The sequence below is a fragment of the Anarhichas minor genome, unplaced genomic scaffold, assembly GCF_050575085.1.
Source record: "Anarhichas minor isolate MPS153535 unplaced genomic scaffold, ASM5057508v1 ptg000136l, whole genome shotgun sequence".
In the NCBI taxonomy this organism is placed as follows: Eukaryota; Metazoa; Chordata; class Actinopteri; order Perciformes; family Anarhichadidae; genus Anarhichas; species Anarhichas minor.
Genome location: NW_027466582.1, coordinates 8,090,162 through 8,109,308, shown reverse-complemented (window position 1 = coordinate 8,109,308; position 19,147 = coordinate 8,090,162). Strand labels below are relative to the sequence as shown.

Here is a 19,147-nt window from a genome sequence, read left to right as displayed (position 1 = left end):
TGTAACACTGCAAATATAGAAATATTGCAATACTTTCATTAGTGGGCCATAGGCTCAGTCACCATTGTGTTACCTTATTCTGCAATTTGTGACTTAACTGAGATTTAATTAATGTCCATTAAAATCATCAAGATTGCCACTTTATTAAAGCGTGGTTTATAGGCCTACAGCTGGCGCAAGATGCGTGTGCCTGAAAACAACGTAATCACTGAGCGTCAAATCAAATTGTTTACAGTATATTTAACCTTCATTTGTTTAGAGTGCATTTAATTCAAATCTCCATCCCTGGTGAAGGTTATCAGAAAAGGAGAGCAGCAAACTAAAAAAAATCACTGAATGAAAACAAGGAGTATCGACAGTCAGTCTTGGAACCCATCGGCTATCGGTCTGACGAAAGATAAACCTCGGGGCAAAGAGGGCTGCTCATTGTTTAGTCCGATTAGCACTTTTAGATTCAAGACTGGAGTTTGAGTTGAAAGATTGAAACGATTGTTTACAAGCTGATTTTAAACAAAGAAAAAGCGAAATCGTCGTCAGACAAAAGCCGGTGGGTTCAGAGATTGCATCTCGGTCAATGCGTTCCGCCTCTTTTGCTCTCCACACAGACTGTTTGCCTGCATTCAACTAAAGTCTGCTTGAACGTGATTGGTCAATAATACTCGTATACTGCAAACACAATCAGAACGCTTTTGTTCCTACAGATTCTACATGTGAATGCAGAATTGTTGTGTAGATTTACTTCAGACGGTCATATTAATATGGATGGCGAGAACATCTTCCGCACTGATCTCTGTGATAAAAGGAGTTGCGATCTATGAAAACCTATCGTAAACATCCCAAAAAAAGTCAACGCTCCTTGACTTTTTTTTTAAACTAATACTCCATACAAATATAAAGCCTCTGCTGTATTTGCAAATTACGTCAGCAATCACTACCTAATTGCTGCGGTGAAAACCTTAAATCAAGCTAAAATCACGTATTATGAGCACGAAACTCTTTTATTCTTTTTGTGAGCAAGCATTTTTCCACATTCTTTATTTATGTGACTGAGTGTCTGATTCCTGGCCTTTAAAATTCATCCGAATTTCAAGAAAATGAATTTTACCTTTTAATGAATAAACAGGATGCTTTAAAAAGGGTAAACATCAGGAAATTAGCTGGCATTGATTATTTAGATCTATATTTTTTTAAAGATTTCTTCAGAGAATCATCACAATGTGTCATCACTGCTCAGCAGATGTTTTCTGTTTTGGACTTTGGCCTCTGAGTGAAAGCTGATACATGTACTTTCAAAACTGCTCATTTAGGGTATTCCTCAACACATGTCTATGTAAAACATACAGGTACCCTATCATAGGCTGACTTAACATGATACAGCTATCAGGCTGAGCAAAATAGTAATACTGTTCTCGATCCGAGTAGCGTTCAGGTATCTGTAGGGTATTTCAAGCTGCAGGTTTCTTGTTGAAATTGCTTCACTGAGGTCGGACAACTCTGCTTGAAATTCCTTCATCTGCTTTGGAGCAGGCTCTTGGAATCGTTCATCGGGGTATGAACCCATGGGAATCTGACAAAAGGACAAAACGAAACAGTAAATCAGATTGACACAATATTGTGCTTGGTACAATTTATTTTAAACATTTAAAATGTGGACGTGTTATAATGAGCGTTTATCATCGCCAAACTTACCGTGTCAGTGAACTTCTCTTCAAGTAGCCAGGCCATTGCTGCAAAGCTGACTGTGTTGCCAACATCTGGAAGGGTATCCAAAATAGTCTTCATGCTTGACTGCCCCTTAGTGGTTGGAGGAGGCTTGCGCAGCAGGAGTGACTCATTTGGCACCCAGGAGTAGTAATCGAACTAAGTTATGAGAGAAATTTCAATATGTAACAACTTTGACATTAAAATAAGTTTATTGAATTAGTTTTGTATCAAATATTGCAGAAATCTACATTGGGAATTCACGACTGCTGCATGGACCAGTCCCAAAAAGTAGTCCATTAATCACGGTGACTGATTAACCCTTTACGGTTTGTATTTGAGATCTTTTTGATGAGAATTAACTATTAACTACTGTATTCCATTGTCCCAACTAATTACTGTTGACCCGTCACTGTGAAGATCAGCATGGTGATGAATTTGATCGCCTCCTCGACAGTATGAAAGCTTGCTGGAAACCCTGTTGGTAGCACACTTACTGTGAGTTAATTATTGGCAATCCTTATCTTCAATATTAAAGGCTACTATTACGTTTTTATATATCTCGCATTTACAGCATGGGTTAAATACCTGAGGCTGTGTTTCCTAAGAAGCCATGTGTGAATATCTCACTGATCCATTCCTGCAGCTCGGTGTCTTTACGTACTTCACTGTCTGAGGGATAGTAGTACTCCACTACTGCCTTCACAAACCTAGTGAACACAAAATAATTAGATTTCAAATGTTTGTATGTGAACAAGACTGAAAGACTCTCAGCTGTTGCTTGTAGAATAAATCGGTCTGGACAGATGTGATATTTATTGAAAGATAACCTGTTGATGATGTTCCACAGCTTCAGGCCATCATCTCTGTAGTAGAAGTTGGGGATGGATTCCAGTCCTCGTGCAGTGATGTTCTCTGGCAGACAGAGGGAGCTGTAGGTCGTTTCAGAGAGAGCCTTTGCCATGAGCACCATCTGTCATATCCAAGTGAACTCTAATAAATCAGTAATGCACAAATGGTAAGTACAATTTATTTATAAAGCACTTTTCACAGACAGTCACAAAGTGCTTAACAGGAGTGGAATCATAAATAATACAAAGTGACCATATAAGGGCCAAAATCTTACATTTAAGAACACAAAAAACAAAGTACACAATTAAAACATGGCATAAAAGCAGGCCTAGGACATGAGTTTAGGCCTAGGTAAATGGTTACCATTAGACAGATTTCTTGAAATAAAAGGCTTATGCATTGTTAAAAAGTCAAAGGCTATAATGTCATCTTGCAATGGTGCAATCTAATTGGAGTAGTTTGAATTTTCAGAAATATGTATTTTACAGAGCCGTACTTTACTTAAAGCCCCGTCAGGTCCAAAAAGAGACGTGCGGCCTCCAGTGTTTATGTGCAGAGTGTACCGGAAGTGTGGAAACAGCAGCTGTGCAGACAAAGGGAAATATTTTAAAAGTCATGTTACGATGCTTATTTGAGCAAACAACAGGCAGCACATCTTGTTTGTGTTGAAAACCGGCTTTCTTCAAGTGCTTTTTTTCCTTTTACAAGAGTAAACCCTGATGGATGCAAAGTTCTTGTTCTCTAACAAGTTCACTGTCACTTCAAAAGCTAAAAAATGGAATACTGAGTAAAAAGGTAACTCTCAGAAAATAAAACCACAGTCTTTGTAAATATCTTACAAAGACCAATATATCTTTCGTCTGCACTATTAAGACGGTTGCTTACTAGAAGGAACACATACACTATTGGTTTACTGTTTAATGCCTTTCAATGTGCTCTTTTCTAGACGAGTCTAAAAGATACTCAAATGCTGGAGGGCGAGGTTCACTGTAAATAAATCTGGAGAATCATACACAAATTTTGTTTCCAGACTAAATGACTATATCAGAAGGGCAACATCCCATATACAGTAGATGTGGTCAAAGAAAGTGGTCAGACTGGACTAACATAACATCAAAAACGCACATTGGCAAACTTGTCATCTGAAATGAAGTGAAACATTTTTTCACGCTTCAAGGGCAGACTTTTTTAGATACATGTAGCTTCATGACCATCTGCTCTTGTGTGGCTGTAAACATATTTTATGTTTACAACATTCAGACTGATTGCTTTCAAAATTATCATGACAATGAGTGGTATCGACAACCCTAGATATCATTTATAAAAGGAAGTTTGATAGGTGAACTCTTATTTCATTTAATGTACTCCATTTTTGTATCATACCAATCTGGTGTTGGCAAAAACTTGTAAAAGTGACACTCCAAATGAGGACGTCCTCCTTAACCAATCAACAACCAGAAAATAAAATTGACATTGCCTTGGTGAGTGTGAGGACAACTGGCAGTAAAGCAGTGGATTGATGTGGTAGCATACTAAATAAACAACATTTTAAACTACATTGTCTTGAGGCATTTTTAACAGAATCCAAATTTCCTTTTTTCAGATTTACGTTTCCCTTTTTCTTTCAAGCAGTAGCTAGAATGTTCCTTCTGTACACACTGGGTGCTGCTTCAACCTTTAACAAACCGACAGGCTTCTAGTGACTATTGACAAGGTTCATCCCGTTCAAGAGCCTGAAACGATTCATTTTCAAGAAATCTTGTAAGCCATTATTTTATTGCTTAATTTTTCTTTGAACATGAGAAAGAAGAGATTGCCCCAACCAAGCCGACTCCCAGTAGGAAGAATTTGTTTCCCACTACGTCTCCCAGGCTTTGAGGAGGCTAACCATTAATACTACAAATAAGTTGTTGAAAACTGATACTATATTTGAAAAGTAGGGGAATTAGATCGAACAAATAACATGCAATATACACTAAGGCTCAGATGTGAGTCTTGTGCTGGGCCAGCTTTTTTCTTCTTTATTGCTCTCTGGTAATATTTATTTATTCATATATTATCTGTGAATCATTCAATAGACATTTTTTAAATTGTAATGTTATGTGACTATTCTGGGATCAACATGAAATATAAATTCAAAATAAAGTCTTCGCGTTTGACCCGGGAACCTTTATTGAATGCATTCCTCATCTCTTTTTCAACTCTCTGGTAACGAAATACAACGCCTAAAAATATAACTGGAAAATCAATAATACAAAGTCAGTTCATCATTTCAGATCAAGGGAATAGGTAAAAGAAGTGCCACAGCACTCCGACCTCTGCTGTGTAATCATACCTTATAGAGGGGATGAATCACAGAGAAGCTGCGGAGAGCGGCGACAGTATAGACCTCTGACAGAAAGTGAGTCTTCATGAGGTGATGGACTGCTTGGTGATCAATGGAATCAGCATTTCTAATAAACATCTTGGCAAGCAGCCAGTCAGTCTCCAGGTCACTGGGCAGGAAGATGGGGTTCAGCTCAGCAGGTTGTTGATGCAACTGGAATTTGATTAAAAATAAATAAATAAATAAAAAGTCTTAATTTTCGACATACGAATCATTATTACTTTACAGTTCAGTGTAATCGTCACTTCCCAGCTCCTCACCATCCTGCTGGGAAATCTGTAAGTACACTGGAGTTTGTTTAGTCATGTCAACATCAATTCATCACTGTAGTAGTTTCCTCAAACATGGTATGAAAGTACAATCAAGATGAACCAAACATTTTTGTAGACCCCTCCCCTCTCCGCCAGCAGCACGTCTTGACCCCTCTACGTATTGTTGCCTACCAAAATAGTACTGTCTCAAACCCCGCAGCAATTTGATTTTCCCTAGGGACCCCAATGTCATCTATGTACACAGACTGACTGAAACTGCCAGATGGGCTGACCTTTATGGTCGTGGTCTGTCTCTAGGAGGTTACGCAGGGAGGAGCCATCCATAGGCAATGCATAGAATGACCTCACCAACTGTGCCAAGGCACGAGTTCCACTCCACTGCTTAGCTTACCTCCACAGAACCACCAGGTGCCAGCCCTGGGCATCGTCCATATCCATCAGCCGTCTGTGTGATGTTCTACATAGTTTGCTGCATCGGGGGAGAAACAGGGTGGCATTTTGTTTTAACATGTGGCAACAGATAGTGCAGAGTGACACAACCGTCGCTACTAGACAGTTTGAGGAGGAGAAAACAATTTGTAAGGCACATTTGAAACCTGTTTGGTCATTTTCTGGTGTCAGGCGAAACAGAATTGTTCCGAGCGTGTAATGTTCGTATTTTTATTAATTAATTGTCAATTTTATCTGCCTAACTTCCCACCATAATATTGGACTAATTATTATTAAAGCCGCTAAAGCAAAACATAGTTCCCCTTATCCCACATAGCCCTGGATGTCTAAATTTATCAATTTCCGCGATGTTAGTTTTACCACTGAGCCCTTTTGATTCTTACAGACACCACTAACCCCTCTGAGCGTGTTAATATCTTCACTGGTCAGACAAATGGCCCCAGAGGCTTTTAAATCCTTGTCCTTCCAGACACACCCAGAGGAAACAGGTGCCCCAAGATTAAGAGTTATCAGTGCCACTATTTTGTTGCGGACAATTGGTTCACCTTTTTACAATGCGTATTTATATTCTCATATATTATTATATTATATTCTATTTATATTCTGCTGTATTTTCTTAATTTTGATTGAATTGTACCATTTGTTCTTTTAATCAACCCTGCTGACTGTGGGTGATAAGAGCAATGATATTTCATGTTTATTCCAAATACCTCAGCCAAATGTTTTATTACTTTGTTTACAAAATGTATATCAGTTTCACAATATTTTATTACTGGTATTTCAAACCGTTAAACACATGTATTATGTCTTTAGTCAAAGCTTTTGCTTCCGTAATAGCATCTCGATCCATTTAGAGTATCTGTCAATTATTGTCAAACAATATTTCTTCTCTGCATATTAGTTTAGTTCAATGAAATCCATGCAAATATGTTGAAATGGATTATATTTTGCAAAAAAATGTTTTTAGTCGTTTTTGAAACCATATGCTGCAAAGACCCTCTTTATCATAGATACCTTCCCACCTGTTGAGACACGGTCCAACCCATGGCTCAAAAGAGCCGTATATCTATATAAAGGCTTAGGTAATATTAGTTTGCCCTCAGGTCATTTCCAGAAATTGTGTTTATTTTGCAGTTTTGTTTTATCCAATACGTTTTTTATTCTTGCTGTGCAGCATTTTCCTTAATCTCTTTCATTCTCTTACTTGTGCTTTCCTTTTTCACATACTATATCCTTTCCAGTCCACTTTACTTAAACATTTCTGTCTTTCCCTCTTGGCATACATAACTTTTCTATCTCACTCTCTCTTCCATACCATACTTCCTCAAATCCCTCATCTGGTTATTATTTGTCACTACTACATATCCCGTTGCATTTTTAGGAGTTTTCGGATGGTTGGGAGCCCGTGAAGTCTGAACAAGCTCCGCTGCCTGTGGAAGATCTGGGGGTGAAGCAGAGGGTGGGGGAACATTCGGAGGAGGCTGTCCCCCGCACACCACCTCACAAAGATGTACGCTTGGATATAAATCAGGAGAATTAGTCACGTTAACACTTTCCTCATGTATTTAATCTCTCCCTTTAAAGTATCATCTTTACTCTCTTTGCTAGTATTAGCCCCATACTCTATTTAGTATAGTTATTATTTCAAATTGTATAGTGAAAGAAAGGAAAATCTCTCTCTTAGCTTCCTAGTTATTTATTTTTTATTCTTTATTTTTTATTATATATTTTTTTATTTTTTGTAAAAAGAAGAAGAATCTCAAATCTCAATCCCCCCCTTTTTTATTATATATTTTTTTATTTTATAGTAAAAAGAAGAATCTCAATCCCCCCTCAGTTTACTAATGTTTTTAATTTAATTTATTTGTATTTGATTTTTGTAGTAAAAAGAAGAAGAAGAAGGAGGAATCTCAATCCTCCCTCAGTTTACTTATTTGTACACACTCTCTTTTTAGTTCTAGTGTCATAAAAAGGAATTAGTCTGTTTCAGCGTTAAAACTCAGTTACCTCTTTTTTAGTTCTAGTGTCATAAAAAAGGAATACGTCCGTTTTAGTGCTAAAACTCAAGTTACCTCTTTTTTAGTTCTAGTGGCATAAAAAAGGAATACGTCCGGATTTTCCAAAAGAAATGATTCTCACCAGTCTGGTTCACCAAAAGGATCTCGTCACTCCGTTCCCCTTCAGCAAAATCCTGCCCTCTCAATTTACCAAAGGATTCTCGTGTGAGAATCAGGCGGAGGTCTTTGTCAAGAGTCCTGGACTATCCCGTGCAAGGTTTCAGGTTCAAAGCTGAAGAGAAGTAGAGGTATTGAGATCCGGCTCGAAGGACCATTGTGTTAGAAAAATTCACGCAAGATTGGTGTAAAAATCATTCATCATTGGACATTTATTCTTTGCAAAGAAGGAGAGAGGGTTGATTCACATACAGAATGTACATCAAGACCGCTCGAAGATCTGTCTCCGAGTCTCTGGTATTTATACTAAGTAAACAACATGCAGTGGGCTGGCACAGGGTAACACATACACATTTTCCGTTTCACAGAGGCGTCTACATATCTGGATACTTTAACAATTCGTTCTAGTACAAAGGTCACTTTCTCGTAAATCATGGTCGCAAATCAGCCCTGCGTAAGCATTGACGCTTTCTACAAGTTTATTATCATTCTTATTCAGGACAAACAGCTGAAGTGTTCTTTCGGCAATCAACTGCTTCTTAATAGACTAAACATTTGCTGAGAAATGTGTCAGTGAAAGTTCACACAAGGACACAGGCCTTAAACACTACAGAGGACATGAGCCTATGTTAAATGTATAACATTCACTAATTATTAAACGCATACTAATTAGTCATTTCGATTTTTTCCCAACACAAGACCACAGGAGACAGAGTCCGGTGTAACAGTTTTCATTTAGCCGGAGTAAGAGGTCAGGAAGGTGTGGAGCCCGTGGTCCGACACCGGAGGGCAGGCAGATCGACGGTGTGAGTCCCGTGGCTCGACACCGGAGAGTACGCAGATCGATCAGTACTCTACACTAGTGATGTGACCTTTCGTGTCGAGGCTTCGAAGCCTGTGTCGAGTAATCCAGGACGATTTTTGTGAAGCGCGTATCGAGGCTTGTGTTGTATGTGGTGACGTTCGAAGCCTCGCGAGCCGGCCATACCACGTGACTGATTCAGGAAATGGTTCACGGGTTTGGCGTGCGATTCGAAATATAAGGGGCAGCGAAACGCAATGATCCCCCCTCACATTTTGTGTACTTCTGACTTTATTGCGCGTTTGTTTGCAAACTATTCTCTGTACCCCAGCTTCATCTGTGCCTGTGAAAGGGTGTTTTCTAAAGCAGGCAAAATAATCAGAAGCCTGAAGCCCAGCACTGTGGAAAAGTTGTTATTTTTAAATAAAAATGAATAAAATGCTTTTAAATGAATAAAATGTTTTAGGTGTTGCATTTTGTCCCTAGTAAGGTAAGTAGAGTCACAAACCAAGAAACACAAGCATATATGGCCGTAGCTCAATGGTTAGAGAGGGTAGTCCGGTAACCGCTAGGTCGGCGGTTCCATCCTTCACTACAATCTGTTAAATGTTGCCGTCAAACTTCGTACATGTATAAGACAATAAAGTCCTATTTTTAACTCTTTTTTTTTTTTTACTTTTCACATCACAACCCTCTCCCCAATTTGTTTCCACTTTCCCTTTTGACCCCACCATTGTATCATAAAGACAGACACCATATTAATAAGTTCATAAGTTATGTATTTGCATCACAAACATCATTCATTCATTTATTCAATTCAATGCTTCACACACCAAAGCCATGGTGTCATTATAATCACTCTGCCTGTTTTACATTTATTGTCCACTTGATGGCACAGTAGAGCAAATGAAGCACCATGAAGCTTTGACCCATGTGTGAATCAATTGGATGGAAAGCTTCAATGCTTCATGAAGCTTCATCTCACCATCACTACTCTACACCCGTAGCAGAGAGGTTAGTCCGGGAATAGACAATGGCGGTTCAATTTACGGACCGGCGCCGGAGGCTACCGAGGCAGAAGACAATACGGACCGACAACCCAGGCCTGCAAGACCAGGGTTGATATGCTGCCGGGTAACGAGCCAGATTGTCCGCAGCTGTGCATCCATCAGGGCTGTGGCAATGGGAGGTGTCTGGAGGCAGGCCCGAGAAAACAACACCAATCACATGGCATAACAAAACAAACAGGGGAATGACAGACACATGAGGAGAGGAGATTGGGGGGAAACAGAGGTTAACACACAATGGGTCAGACAGGGATCCTGACACTTACATGTTAACAGTTCAATAACCATGAAGACAAAACAATACTGGAGACTTTGAATTTCGGGTGATAAGCTTAAGTTACCTCGGCTCCTCGGTTGATCTCCACATGGCTGTGCTCAGAAGGATGAACTGAAGCTGTGCTCCAAAGTCACGTTCAGGAGCAGTCGGTCACGTCTTGTCACTCAAAAACGATTTTTAGGCAATGAACAGTTTGAATAATAAAAAATATTCTATCGTCATTACAGGTACATTAACCTAAAATAGACAGTACGATGTAGATGGATTGTGATTCACTGAACTTGTATAGTGAAGCGTATTTCCACCACTTCACAGAAAATACTGTATTATGCTGATAAATTACAGTAGTATGCTGTTATTTTTAATTGACAGAATTGACTGTTAATTTACATGCGAGGGATGAACATTTCACTGTATTTTACAGTTATTATGAAATACTGTAAGATGCCGTTGAAAATCTACCGTAAATTGTTGTGGCAAAATGACGAGAAGAGACGGCGAATTGAAGTTGCAACCCAGCGGGAAGTGTTTTAATAAGCACAAGCCAACATTAAACAAGTTCAACAAATCTAAACAAATCCAATGTATTACTTTTCACAGATTACTCTTATAGTCAAAATTCACCCCCCTTCCAGCAATTCATTACAGTGTAGCATTATGACAATTGTGGGATGCGAGAGACTTCCTTCTGCACCAAAAGATACATTGTGTTCACTGTTAACAATCTTTAGTCTACAGTGAATTACAATGAGCTGTATTTTTTAAAGGAGACCTAAATTGGGATTGGTTGGCTCCTGTCTCTGATCCTTTTACACGTTTTTGTGACTCTGTACATCTAACACAAATTACAGTCACCGACACGGTCCTATCGTAAACATCCCAAAAAAAGTCAACGCTCCTTGACTTTTTTTTAACTATTGCTCCACACAAATATAAAGCCTCTGTTGTATTTGCAAATGATGTCAGCAATCACTGTGTAATTGCTGCGGTGAGAACCTTAAATTAAGCTAAAATTAAGTATTATGAGCACGAACATTTTTTTATCTTTTTGTGAGCAAGCATTTTTACACATTCTTTATTTATGTGACTGGGAAAAAGTGTGTCTGATTCCTCGTCTTAAAAATTCTTCTGACTCTCAAGAAAAGTTACCTTTTAAGTTTAACTTTACACCTTTTAATGAATAAACAGGATGGTCTAAAAAAGATATACATCAGGAAATTAGCTGGCCGGGATGGTTTAGATCCATACCTTTTACTGATTTCTTCAGAGAATCATCACAATGTGTTATTACCGCTCAGCAGATATTTGCTGTTTTGGACTTTGGCCTCTTTGATGCATATCATGAGTCCAAGCTGAAACATGTACTTCCAAACCTGCTCATTTAGGGTATTCCTCAACATATGTAAAACATAATTCAAGATACAGGTACCCTATCATATGCTGACTTAACATGATACAGCCTAGAGTATAGTCTTCCAGAGTTTAACCCACAACCCAGCATGCAAGACAGGTGTTAAAAAGGTATTGATATTGTTGCCTAATACAGAGAGATAAAAAAGGCTTATCAGGCTGAGCTAAATAGCAATACTGTTCTCAATCTCAGAAGGCTGCATGTATATGTAGGGTATGTCAAGCTGCAAGTTTCTTGTTGAAATTGCTTCAGTGAGGTTGGACAACTCTGTTTGGAATTCCTTCATCATCTGCTTTAGAGCAGGCTCTTGGAATCGTTCATCGGGGTATGAACCCATGAGAACCTGCCAAAAGCACAAAATCAAACAGTAAATCAGATTGACACAGTATTGTGCCTGGTGCGATTTATTTTAAACACTTCAAATGTGGACGAGCTATAATGAATGTTTATCATCACTAGGGGTGCGAATCACCAGAGATCCCGCAATATGATATTATCGCGATACTTGGGTCACGATACGATATTATCACGACACTGCGATTTATTGCGATTTATTACTTTTTTCTACTTCAAATTATGTCCCCAAAGGAAAACTGTGTCAACATGTTTTGTCTAATAAGATAAAGTTTTCAGTCTGTTCATCTCACTTCAATCATTTCTATTGCAGCACAATAGGATTGTCAAGCAGACAGACTGACCAACAATGTCATGAATGTTGCATGCACCTGACAAACTGAACTGTTTGTATTACTACATAGTCCAACTTAACTAAATGCAAACGTGTGGACTCAGTATATGAACTATAACTTATATAATTAGGATATAGGAGTTATATAACTCAGTATAACTTGCGATGCGTGGTCGTCAAGGGCAGAGAGACAGTTATGCGCTGCACTCTCCCCCATGAGCCTGGCAACTGTTGGCAGATTTAACCCCCGTTGTGAGGCCAGATGTCTCTATCTTTGTTTTGACCAACTTCCTATCAATCACGCTGACCAGGGACCTTTGCTGACCTCACCAGAAAATAACTCAGCACCATATAGTGGACTGAAAAAGTAATTGATTTGATTTTTCTAAAAAAAAAAATATATATATATATATATATATATATTTTTTTTTAATAGTTTATATAATAAAAGATCGATAATTGGCGTCCATGTATCAATACAATATCGCCACGCAAAATATCGCGATACTATGCTGTATTGATTTTTCCCCCACCCCTAATCATCACCAAACCTACCTCGTCAGTGTACTTCGCTGAAAGTAGCCAAACCATTGCTGCAAAGCTGACTGTGTCGCCAACATCTGGGAGGGTATCCAAAATAGTCTTCATGCTTGACTGCCCCTTAGTGGTTGGAGGAGGTTTCATCAGCAGGAGTGACTCATTTGGCCCCCAGGAATAGTGGTCGAACTAAGTTATGAGAGAAATTTCAATATTTAACAACTTCGATGGAAAACAAATTCTGTAAACTTATTTTAATGTCAAACATTACATAAATTATTATGTAAATCTACATTGGGAAGAAAGAAAGAAATGGAATGAATAATAACCAGATTGCAGACCTGCCAAATGTTCATACATTTGAATTGTTAAAACAAACTTACACTTGATCAAACATCAATACATATTCCATTGTCCCAACTAATTACCTGTCCATTGTTTACAGCAGCATGTTGACCCGTCACTGTGAAGATCAGCATGGTGATGAATTTGATCACCTCCTCGACAGTTTGAAAGCTTGCTGGAAACCCTGTTGGTAGCACAATTACTGTGAGTTAATTATTGGCAATCCTTATCTTCGTTAAATATTAAAGGCTACTATTAAGATTTTATATATCTTGTGTTTACAAATGACGTCACAGCATGGGTTAAATACCTGAGGCTGTGTTTCCTAAGAAGCCATGTGTGAATATTTCACTGATCCATTCCTGCAGCTCAGTGTCTTTACATACTTCACTGTCTGAGGGATAGTAGTACTCCACTACTGCCTTCACAAACCTAGTGAACACAAAATAATTAGATTTCAAATGTTTGTATGTGAACAAGACTGAAAGACTCTCAGCTGTTGCTTGTAGAATAAATCGGTCTGGACAGATGTGATATTTATTGAAAGATAACCTGTTGATGATGTTCCACAGCTTCAGGCCATCATCTCTGTAGTAGAAGTTGGGGATGGATTCCAGTCCTCGTTCAGTGATGTTCTCTGGCAGACAGAGGGTGCTGTAGGTCGTTTCAGAGAGAGCCCTTCTCATGAGCTCCGTCAGTCCGTCATATCCAAGTGAACTCTAATAAATCAATAATGCACAAATAGTTACCATGAGACACATTTCTTGAAATAAAATAATTATGCATTGTTAAAAAATCAAAGGCTAAAAATGTGTCTTGCAATGGTGCAATCTAATTGGAGTAGTTGGAATATTCAGAAATATGTATTTTACAGAGCCGTACTTTACTTAAAGCGCCTTCAGGTCCAAAAAGATTTCTGCGGCCTCCAGTGTTTATGTGCAGAGTGTACCGGAAGTGTGGAAACAGCAGCTGATCAGACAAAGGGAAATATTTTAAAAGTCATGTTACAATGCTTATTTGAGTAAACAACAGGCAGCACATCTTGTTTGTGTTGATCACCAAAGTAATCCGTAAGCTAACATTCTCATTTCAAATCTTATTTTGGATAGAACATTACAGTTATCTAAATAAAATGGTGGGGCTGGACTCCCAAACATATCTTGGTCTGCACTATTAAGACCGTCGCTTACTAGAAAGACAAACACAATTGATTTACTCAGGAAAAGCGTCTCTGTTTGATGTGCCTTTCAATGTGCTGTCTTTTCTATACAAGACTATGGCTATACTTTCATATGTCATGGCATATTGGAATGGTTTTGTTAATGTAATATATTGGAAGGATAGGGTGTTTATACTCAGTTTATACGTTTAAGGAAGTGTCTTTCATAATTATTCATGATTATTACCCTACCAATCACTACATGCAGATATTCTAAAAAGACACAAACACAGACTGCTCTTTCTGTGATGAATATTCAGATATACATATTTTGGCATTTTTCTTTTCACACCAAGAAATTCTGGCAAGAAATTTGTAGATTTGTCATTGATCATATCTTAAAAAACTTCATCAACAAAAAGTCAGATCATAATTTCAGATCAAGGGAATAACTAAAAGAAGTACATCAGCACCTTATAGAGGGGATGAATCACAGAGAAGCTGCGGAGAGTGGCGACAGCATAGGCCTCTGCCAGGAAGTGAGTTTTCACGAGGTGTTCGACTGCTTGATGATCCATGCAATCAGCATTTCTAATAAACATCTTGGCAAGCAGCCAGTCAGTTTCCAGGTCACTGGGCAGGAAGATGGGGTTCAGCTCAGAAGGTTTTTGATGCAACTGGAATTTGATTTTAAAAAAACATATTTAGTTTTTGTTTGTTAAATAGTGCAACTGGACTTTTGGAAACATAGTAATGTACTGTGGAATGTAATATGATCATGTGACTAGACCTGTATTGCAATGGGCATCAGTTTTTTTTCTGGGTTCACGTAGAGCAAACAGAGACCAGGAGTCACGTGCAGAGGTTTATCATTATTGTCTAGTCTAGTGGGTATTCCATCCATCCTCTTCTGGTCATAGAGGAATATATTGCCTTTCTGTATGGGAACGAAAGACAGAGGGAAGAAGTGTTTAAGACATCAATAGGTTTCACAGATCCAAGAGATGTGATATTGGGATGAAACACAAATATCGTCTCCAAAAGCAAAGATTATCTCCAAAGTAAAGCCACTCTGCTTTCATACCTTCAGCTCCTTCTGCAGAGAGCTTCCTTTTTCCAGGAACGGCTTCACCATCTCCTCTGTGACTGGAAAGTTTCGGGGAAGCTCTGAGCAGCGCTTGATCATATTGGGATTGACTCCGTTCAGAAACTGGGATCCATAAAAGTCATCTTCCTTCCAGTGTTCTGAAACATACTCTGGAAGAATTGCAAATATGATATTTAATATAATATCTAAATATCTGTGTAATGTCTAACTTTTTTGAAGTACATGTTGATCATAGTCATTGCTGGTTTGTTCCTGAGAGATTTCTACTTTGTAGAAAATGAATTGTTTTACCCAACAGGAACAACATCCAATCTATCTAATTGTTAACTAATTTTAATGGAGAACATTATGTCATTGATATTTAAGATACAGTATAATTTCATTCAAAACTGACAATAGATGTTGGAATGGTGCTATCACACAGGGCTTCTGTTGTTTCTTTAAATGATTGAACCTTTTTTATTAGACCATATTTCAAAGTAAGTTCATAATCATAACTATACAATAAATGTTATACCAAATACATATTTTAGGAAATTATTATATTATCATCTGTGCGTGTGGGTGTGTGCGCGTGTGTGACCTAATCTCACATTCTACTGCTGGAAACAGCATAATGTTTTGGGTGCCCAGTTGTGGCAGTGGTGACTCATGCTTTCTTAAAACACCTTTTTTTGCCTGTTTTATATTACCATTGACTGCTTGCTGACTCCTCACTTACTACTACACGTAGTACCCCAGGAAGGGCTGCTGGTGATTACACAGCCTATAGGCAGTTTGGCTAACAGCTAACGGTACTATAGTACACACACAGCTGAGTACATCGGCGCCACTCAGCTGCTGCTACGCAGTCAAACAGCATTGCATATGACGACTTTGAGCAGATTGCCTGGTACACTACACTCGTTATCGAGATTGAATGAAGTGTGTTTACGTGTCTAAATGGGGGGGGGGGATAGCCAATTATGGGTTGTATTCAGTTGTTTAGACACACCTAGCTGATATCTACACTCTGCTGAGTGCACCTTTCTAGTTAGAAGTGTTCCTTGGGTTTACATTTTGGGATGATTTTACATTTTAGATGGATTACAGATATATTAGTGCCGTGTATCAACTTTTCTTAAAGTGCTTTCATACATATTGTATTAGTATCAAGCAGTGTTGTAGAAAGAACTGTTGTTACATTGGAACTGATGATAGTGTCTGCCAAATGCTCATATTCAGTTCTTATGAAATGATGACAATGACATTATTTTTGTGAGTTGTGCTGCAGATGTGGATAATGGGGAAAAACAATCTACCTGACATAGTTGTCTTTTTCCACCGGAAGATGTTTTTCATGTCTTCAATGCTTTCCCATTGTTCATTAGATCCAAGCAGCCCCTTGAGCATGAGTTCAATACCACTGAAGTAAGACATGGTAAAAAAAAAAGTATCCAGAATACATGATTAAACATTATACTGATATTATTGTTTCAAATTTACTTTTTGTCTCAAAACATAACAAATGTGACTATAATCGAGCCTGGTTGTGTCCATTTTATATTATGTAGACCTACGCTGTCCTTTGCACACCATGTACTTCGTTTGATTTGGACCTGGAGAAGCTGATTTCAGCTGGGAGCTCAGACGTATAATTGAACTGGTTGATGTGAGATAGTCCTTCAGCCAAAATTTTCCACCTGAAAAACAAACCCACAAAAAAAACAAAGTTAGCAAAAGGCACGTATAATTTTCTCCAGATGAACTTCTGAGACTATAAAAGCAGCTTCGGTACATACTGTACTGCACACATAAAAACTTACTGGTAAAAGCTCTTCTTGAGTATCAGCTCCTGTTTGCGATGGTCAATCAACATGGGATGGTCCTCCTCAAAAACCTTCAAGGCTGAGGCATGAAAATAACATAACATCAGTAAAGTTTTAAAAGACAAAATTGACAAACTCAACAAAACAAACGTGTGAAAAGTAGTGATATCTATAAATCTCAAGTATCTTTAATCAAATATTTTGGGAACTTGAAGCAGACCTCTCCCGCCTCTCAGCTCCACCAGTTCTCCTCTGGAGATCCATCTGTAACAGGGGAAAAGAATGGCTTCTCCTTCAGGAGTCGTCACCACTATTTTGGAGAAGTACCACTCATTTTCTGGGAGGTGCAAAGAAGGATCTTTCTCCACCTTGACCAGCAGAAGTTTCCCCAGAGACAAATTGGTGCTCATGGTGTAATTCCCTGTCTGGAAATAAGGATTAATATGAATTTAAACAAACAAATACATTATAATACAGTTTAACATGTATGTTAGAGTGTTGTCAATACACATTTAACTGATAATATTTAATATAACATGATATACGTAAGTGTCTAAGGAGTACAAACGTCCACACAGACCGGACAGTCTTCTTAAATAGTTATTTTGATATAAAAACATTTAGAAACCTTGATCATCATCTAAGTACATGGTGATAGACAACCATGCCAACTGGTTAGTAAAAGCCCTTTATAGAACAAATCCTGTCTGGTAATATTTGAAATTCCAGCTTTTAAAAAGCAATGAGTTAGACTCTGACAACTCAATTTAAATGTATTATGTGACTGTAGCACCACAAAGATGAAATGCCATTAGATTGTGTTTTTAGTGCGTGATTTTAAGTTGCATGGTGTTGGTGTTACACGTTAAATGTTAACTTAGCTAAAAGAAACAATATATTGTCTTACCCTGCTGTGCATGAACAGTGTTGTTTCTGTCTATGTTTGTACTTGGGGTGTAGACGTTTGCATTGGGACTGGTGAGCTTTTCCCACGATTTGTATAATAATAATAATTTCCTCTTCATTCACAACACTCAGCCAACAAATTATATTGTGAATGTAACGTTAGCTCTCAAATGCACAGTGTAGTCCTTTCTGTCTACTTCTCTCTGATATTTCTGAACAATTATTTTCTATTTCCATAGTGTTGAAAACGCCACTTTGACAGGCAACAGTAACCAAGGGGGGTGGGGTTTAGTGAAGGGTCAATTCATAATTAATCTGTAAAGTTAACCAGTTTTTGTGTTACACACTTGATTTTTAAAAAATGATTATACATGCAATTTGATTGTAGGTGTCGGAGTATATAAATTAGCATCAAAATAGAGCTTGTTTAATGCAACACAATGCCCGGGGAAGGATCCCTTCGACCCCCTGTAGAGCTCCAGGCTATCTAGTCCGATAGGCCACACCTTGAGGAAGAATTTGACAACTCATAAATTAGTGTGGTGCACCTTATGAAAAACCAAATGTGAACCTGAACTCGTCCGTACATTTAATATACTAAATTTAGAAAAGTATGGATCAAATGTATAAGTGTCACATAAAACTGTGTCCAAAAGATTTGTGCTGAACAAACTCAGTTCAGCACGTATGTTGATATAGGCAAGCATCTAAAGAGAACATATGTCTGCCAAGACTGGACAGACTTGGTGCCAGTGGGACCAATGAAAAGTATAAACAATAACTATATAGAAATAGCCAATTTTCTCGCTGATGGTCTCATTTACTTATGTAGGTCATATAGAGGCATCGGTATTAAATTGAGACGGTTGCATAACCAGTAAAATGATCCTCACAGTAACTTAAAGTGTATTAATTACATAAAGGTAAACATTTCTTTAATTAGTCATGAAGACAAATACTACCCCAGCATATATGTATGCACGAACAAAAACATTACTTTGTCCCAGACCTAATTTGAGGATGTTCAACAGGATTCAACTTACTGTCCCAGTTGTAAAGTCGATGCCAAAGTTGTCCAACTCAGTTCGCTCACTCTGCCCTTCAGTTCCAAATAAGGTGATGAATATGTGGTCCCATGTTCCTGCATTGTGCTTGTCACCTGTTGTGACCTCTAGCTTGTACTCAGTCATGGTCAGTCTGTGGA

General features: G+C 38.3%; 2 protein-coding genes across 2 annotated transcripts; both read right to left on the bottom strand.

Moving 5' to 3' along the window:
• Positions 1-1,363: 1,363 nt before the first annotated feature.
• LOC142941902 (hydroperoxide isomerase ALOXE3-like) lies at positions 1,364-19,133 on the bottom strand. Its single transcript, XM_076084027.1, has 14 exons — positions 18,987-19,133; positions 17,258-17,462; positions 17,035-17,116; positions 16,789-16,911; positions 16,531-16,634; positions 15,206-15,378; positions 14,912-15,058; positions 14,595-14,798; positions 13,845-13,931; positions 13,515-13,681; positions 13,273-13,394; positions 13,046-13,146; positions 1,690-1,860; positions 1,364-1,567 (listed from the first exon to the last, which is right to left on the bottom strand). Exons 1-14 carry the CDS (start codon positions 19,131-19,133, stop codon positions 1,364-1,366), a joined length of 2,037 nt encoding a protein of 678 aa, XP_075940142.1.
• Positions 2,097-5,649, bottom strand: LOC142941837 (hydroperoxide isomerase ALOXE3-like). The gene is made up of 6 exons (XM_076083947.1): positions 5,603-5,649; positions 5,200-5,215; positions 4,889-5,092; positions 2,532-2,674; positions 2,290-2,411; positions 2,097-2,179 (listed from the first exon to the last, which is right to left on the bottom strand). The coding sequence occupies exons 1-6, from the start codon at positions 5,647-5,649 to the stop codon at positions 2,097-2,099; spliced, it is 615 nt and encodes a 204-aa protein (XP_075940062.1).
• Positions 19,134-19,147: the final 14 nt, after the last annotated feature.

Coding starts and splice junctions, on each gene's coding strand:
- LOC142941837 (XM_076083947.1), bottom strand. CDS start 5,649: ATGGATATGGACGATGCCCAGGGCTGGCACCTGGTGGTTCTGTGGAG. Junction 2,675..4,888: donor TGATTCATCCCCTCTATAAG/GTATGATTACAC, acceptor TGGATATGACAG/ATGGTGCTCATGGCAAAGGC. Junction 2,180..2,289: donor CTTAGGAAACACAGCCTCAG/GTATTTAACCCA, acceptor TGCTACCAACAG/GGTTTCCAGCAAGCTTTCAT.
- LOC142941902 (XM_076084027.1), bottom strand. CDS start 19,133: ATGACTGAGTACAAGCTAGAGGTCACAACAGGTGACAAGCACAATGCA. Junction 15,379..16,530: donor GAAAAAGACAACTATGTCAG/GTAGATTGTTTT, acceptor CAATTCTTCCAG/AGTATGTTTCAGAACACTGG. Junction 13,395..13,514: donor CTGTGGAACATCATCAACAG/GTTATCTTTCAA, acceptor TGTGTTCACTAG/GTTTGTGAAGGCAGTAGTGG.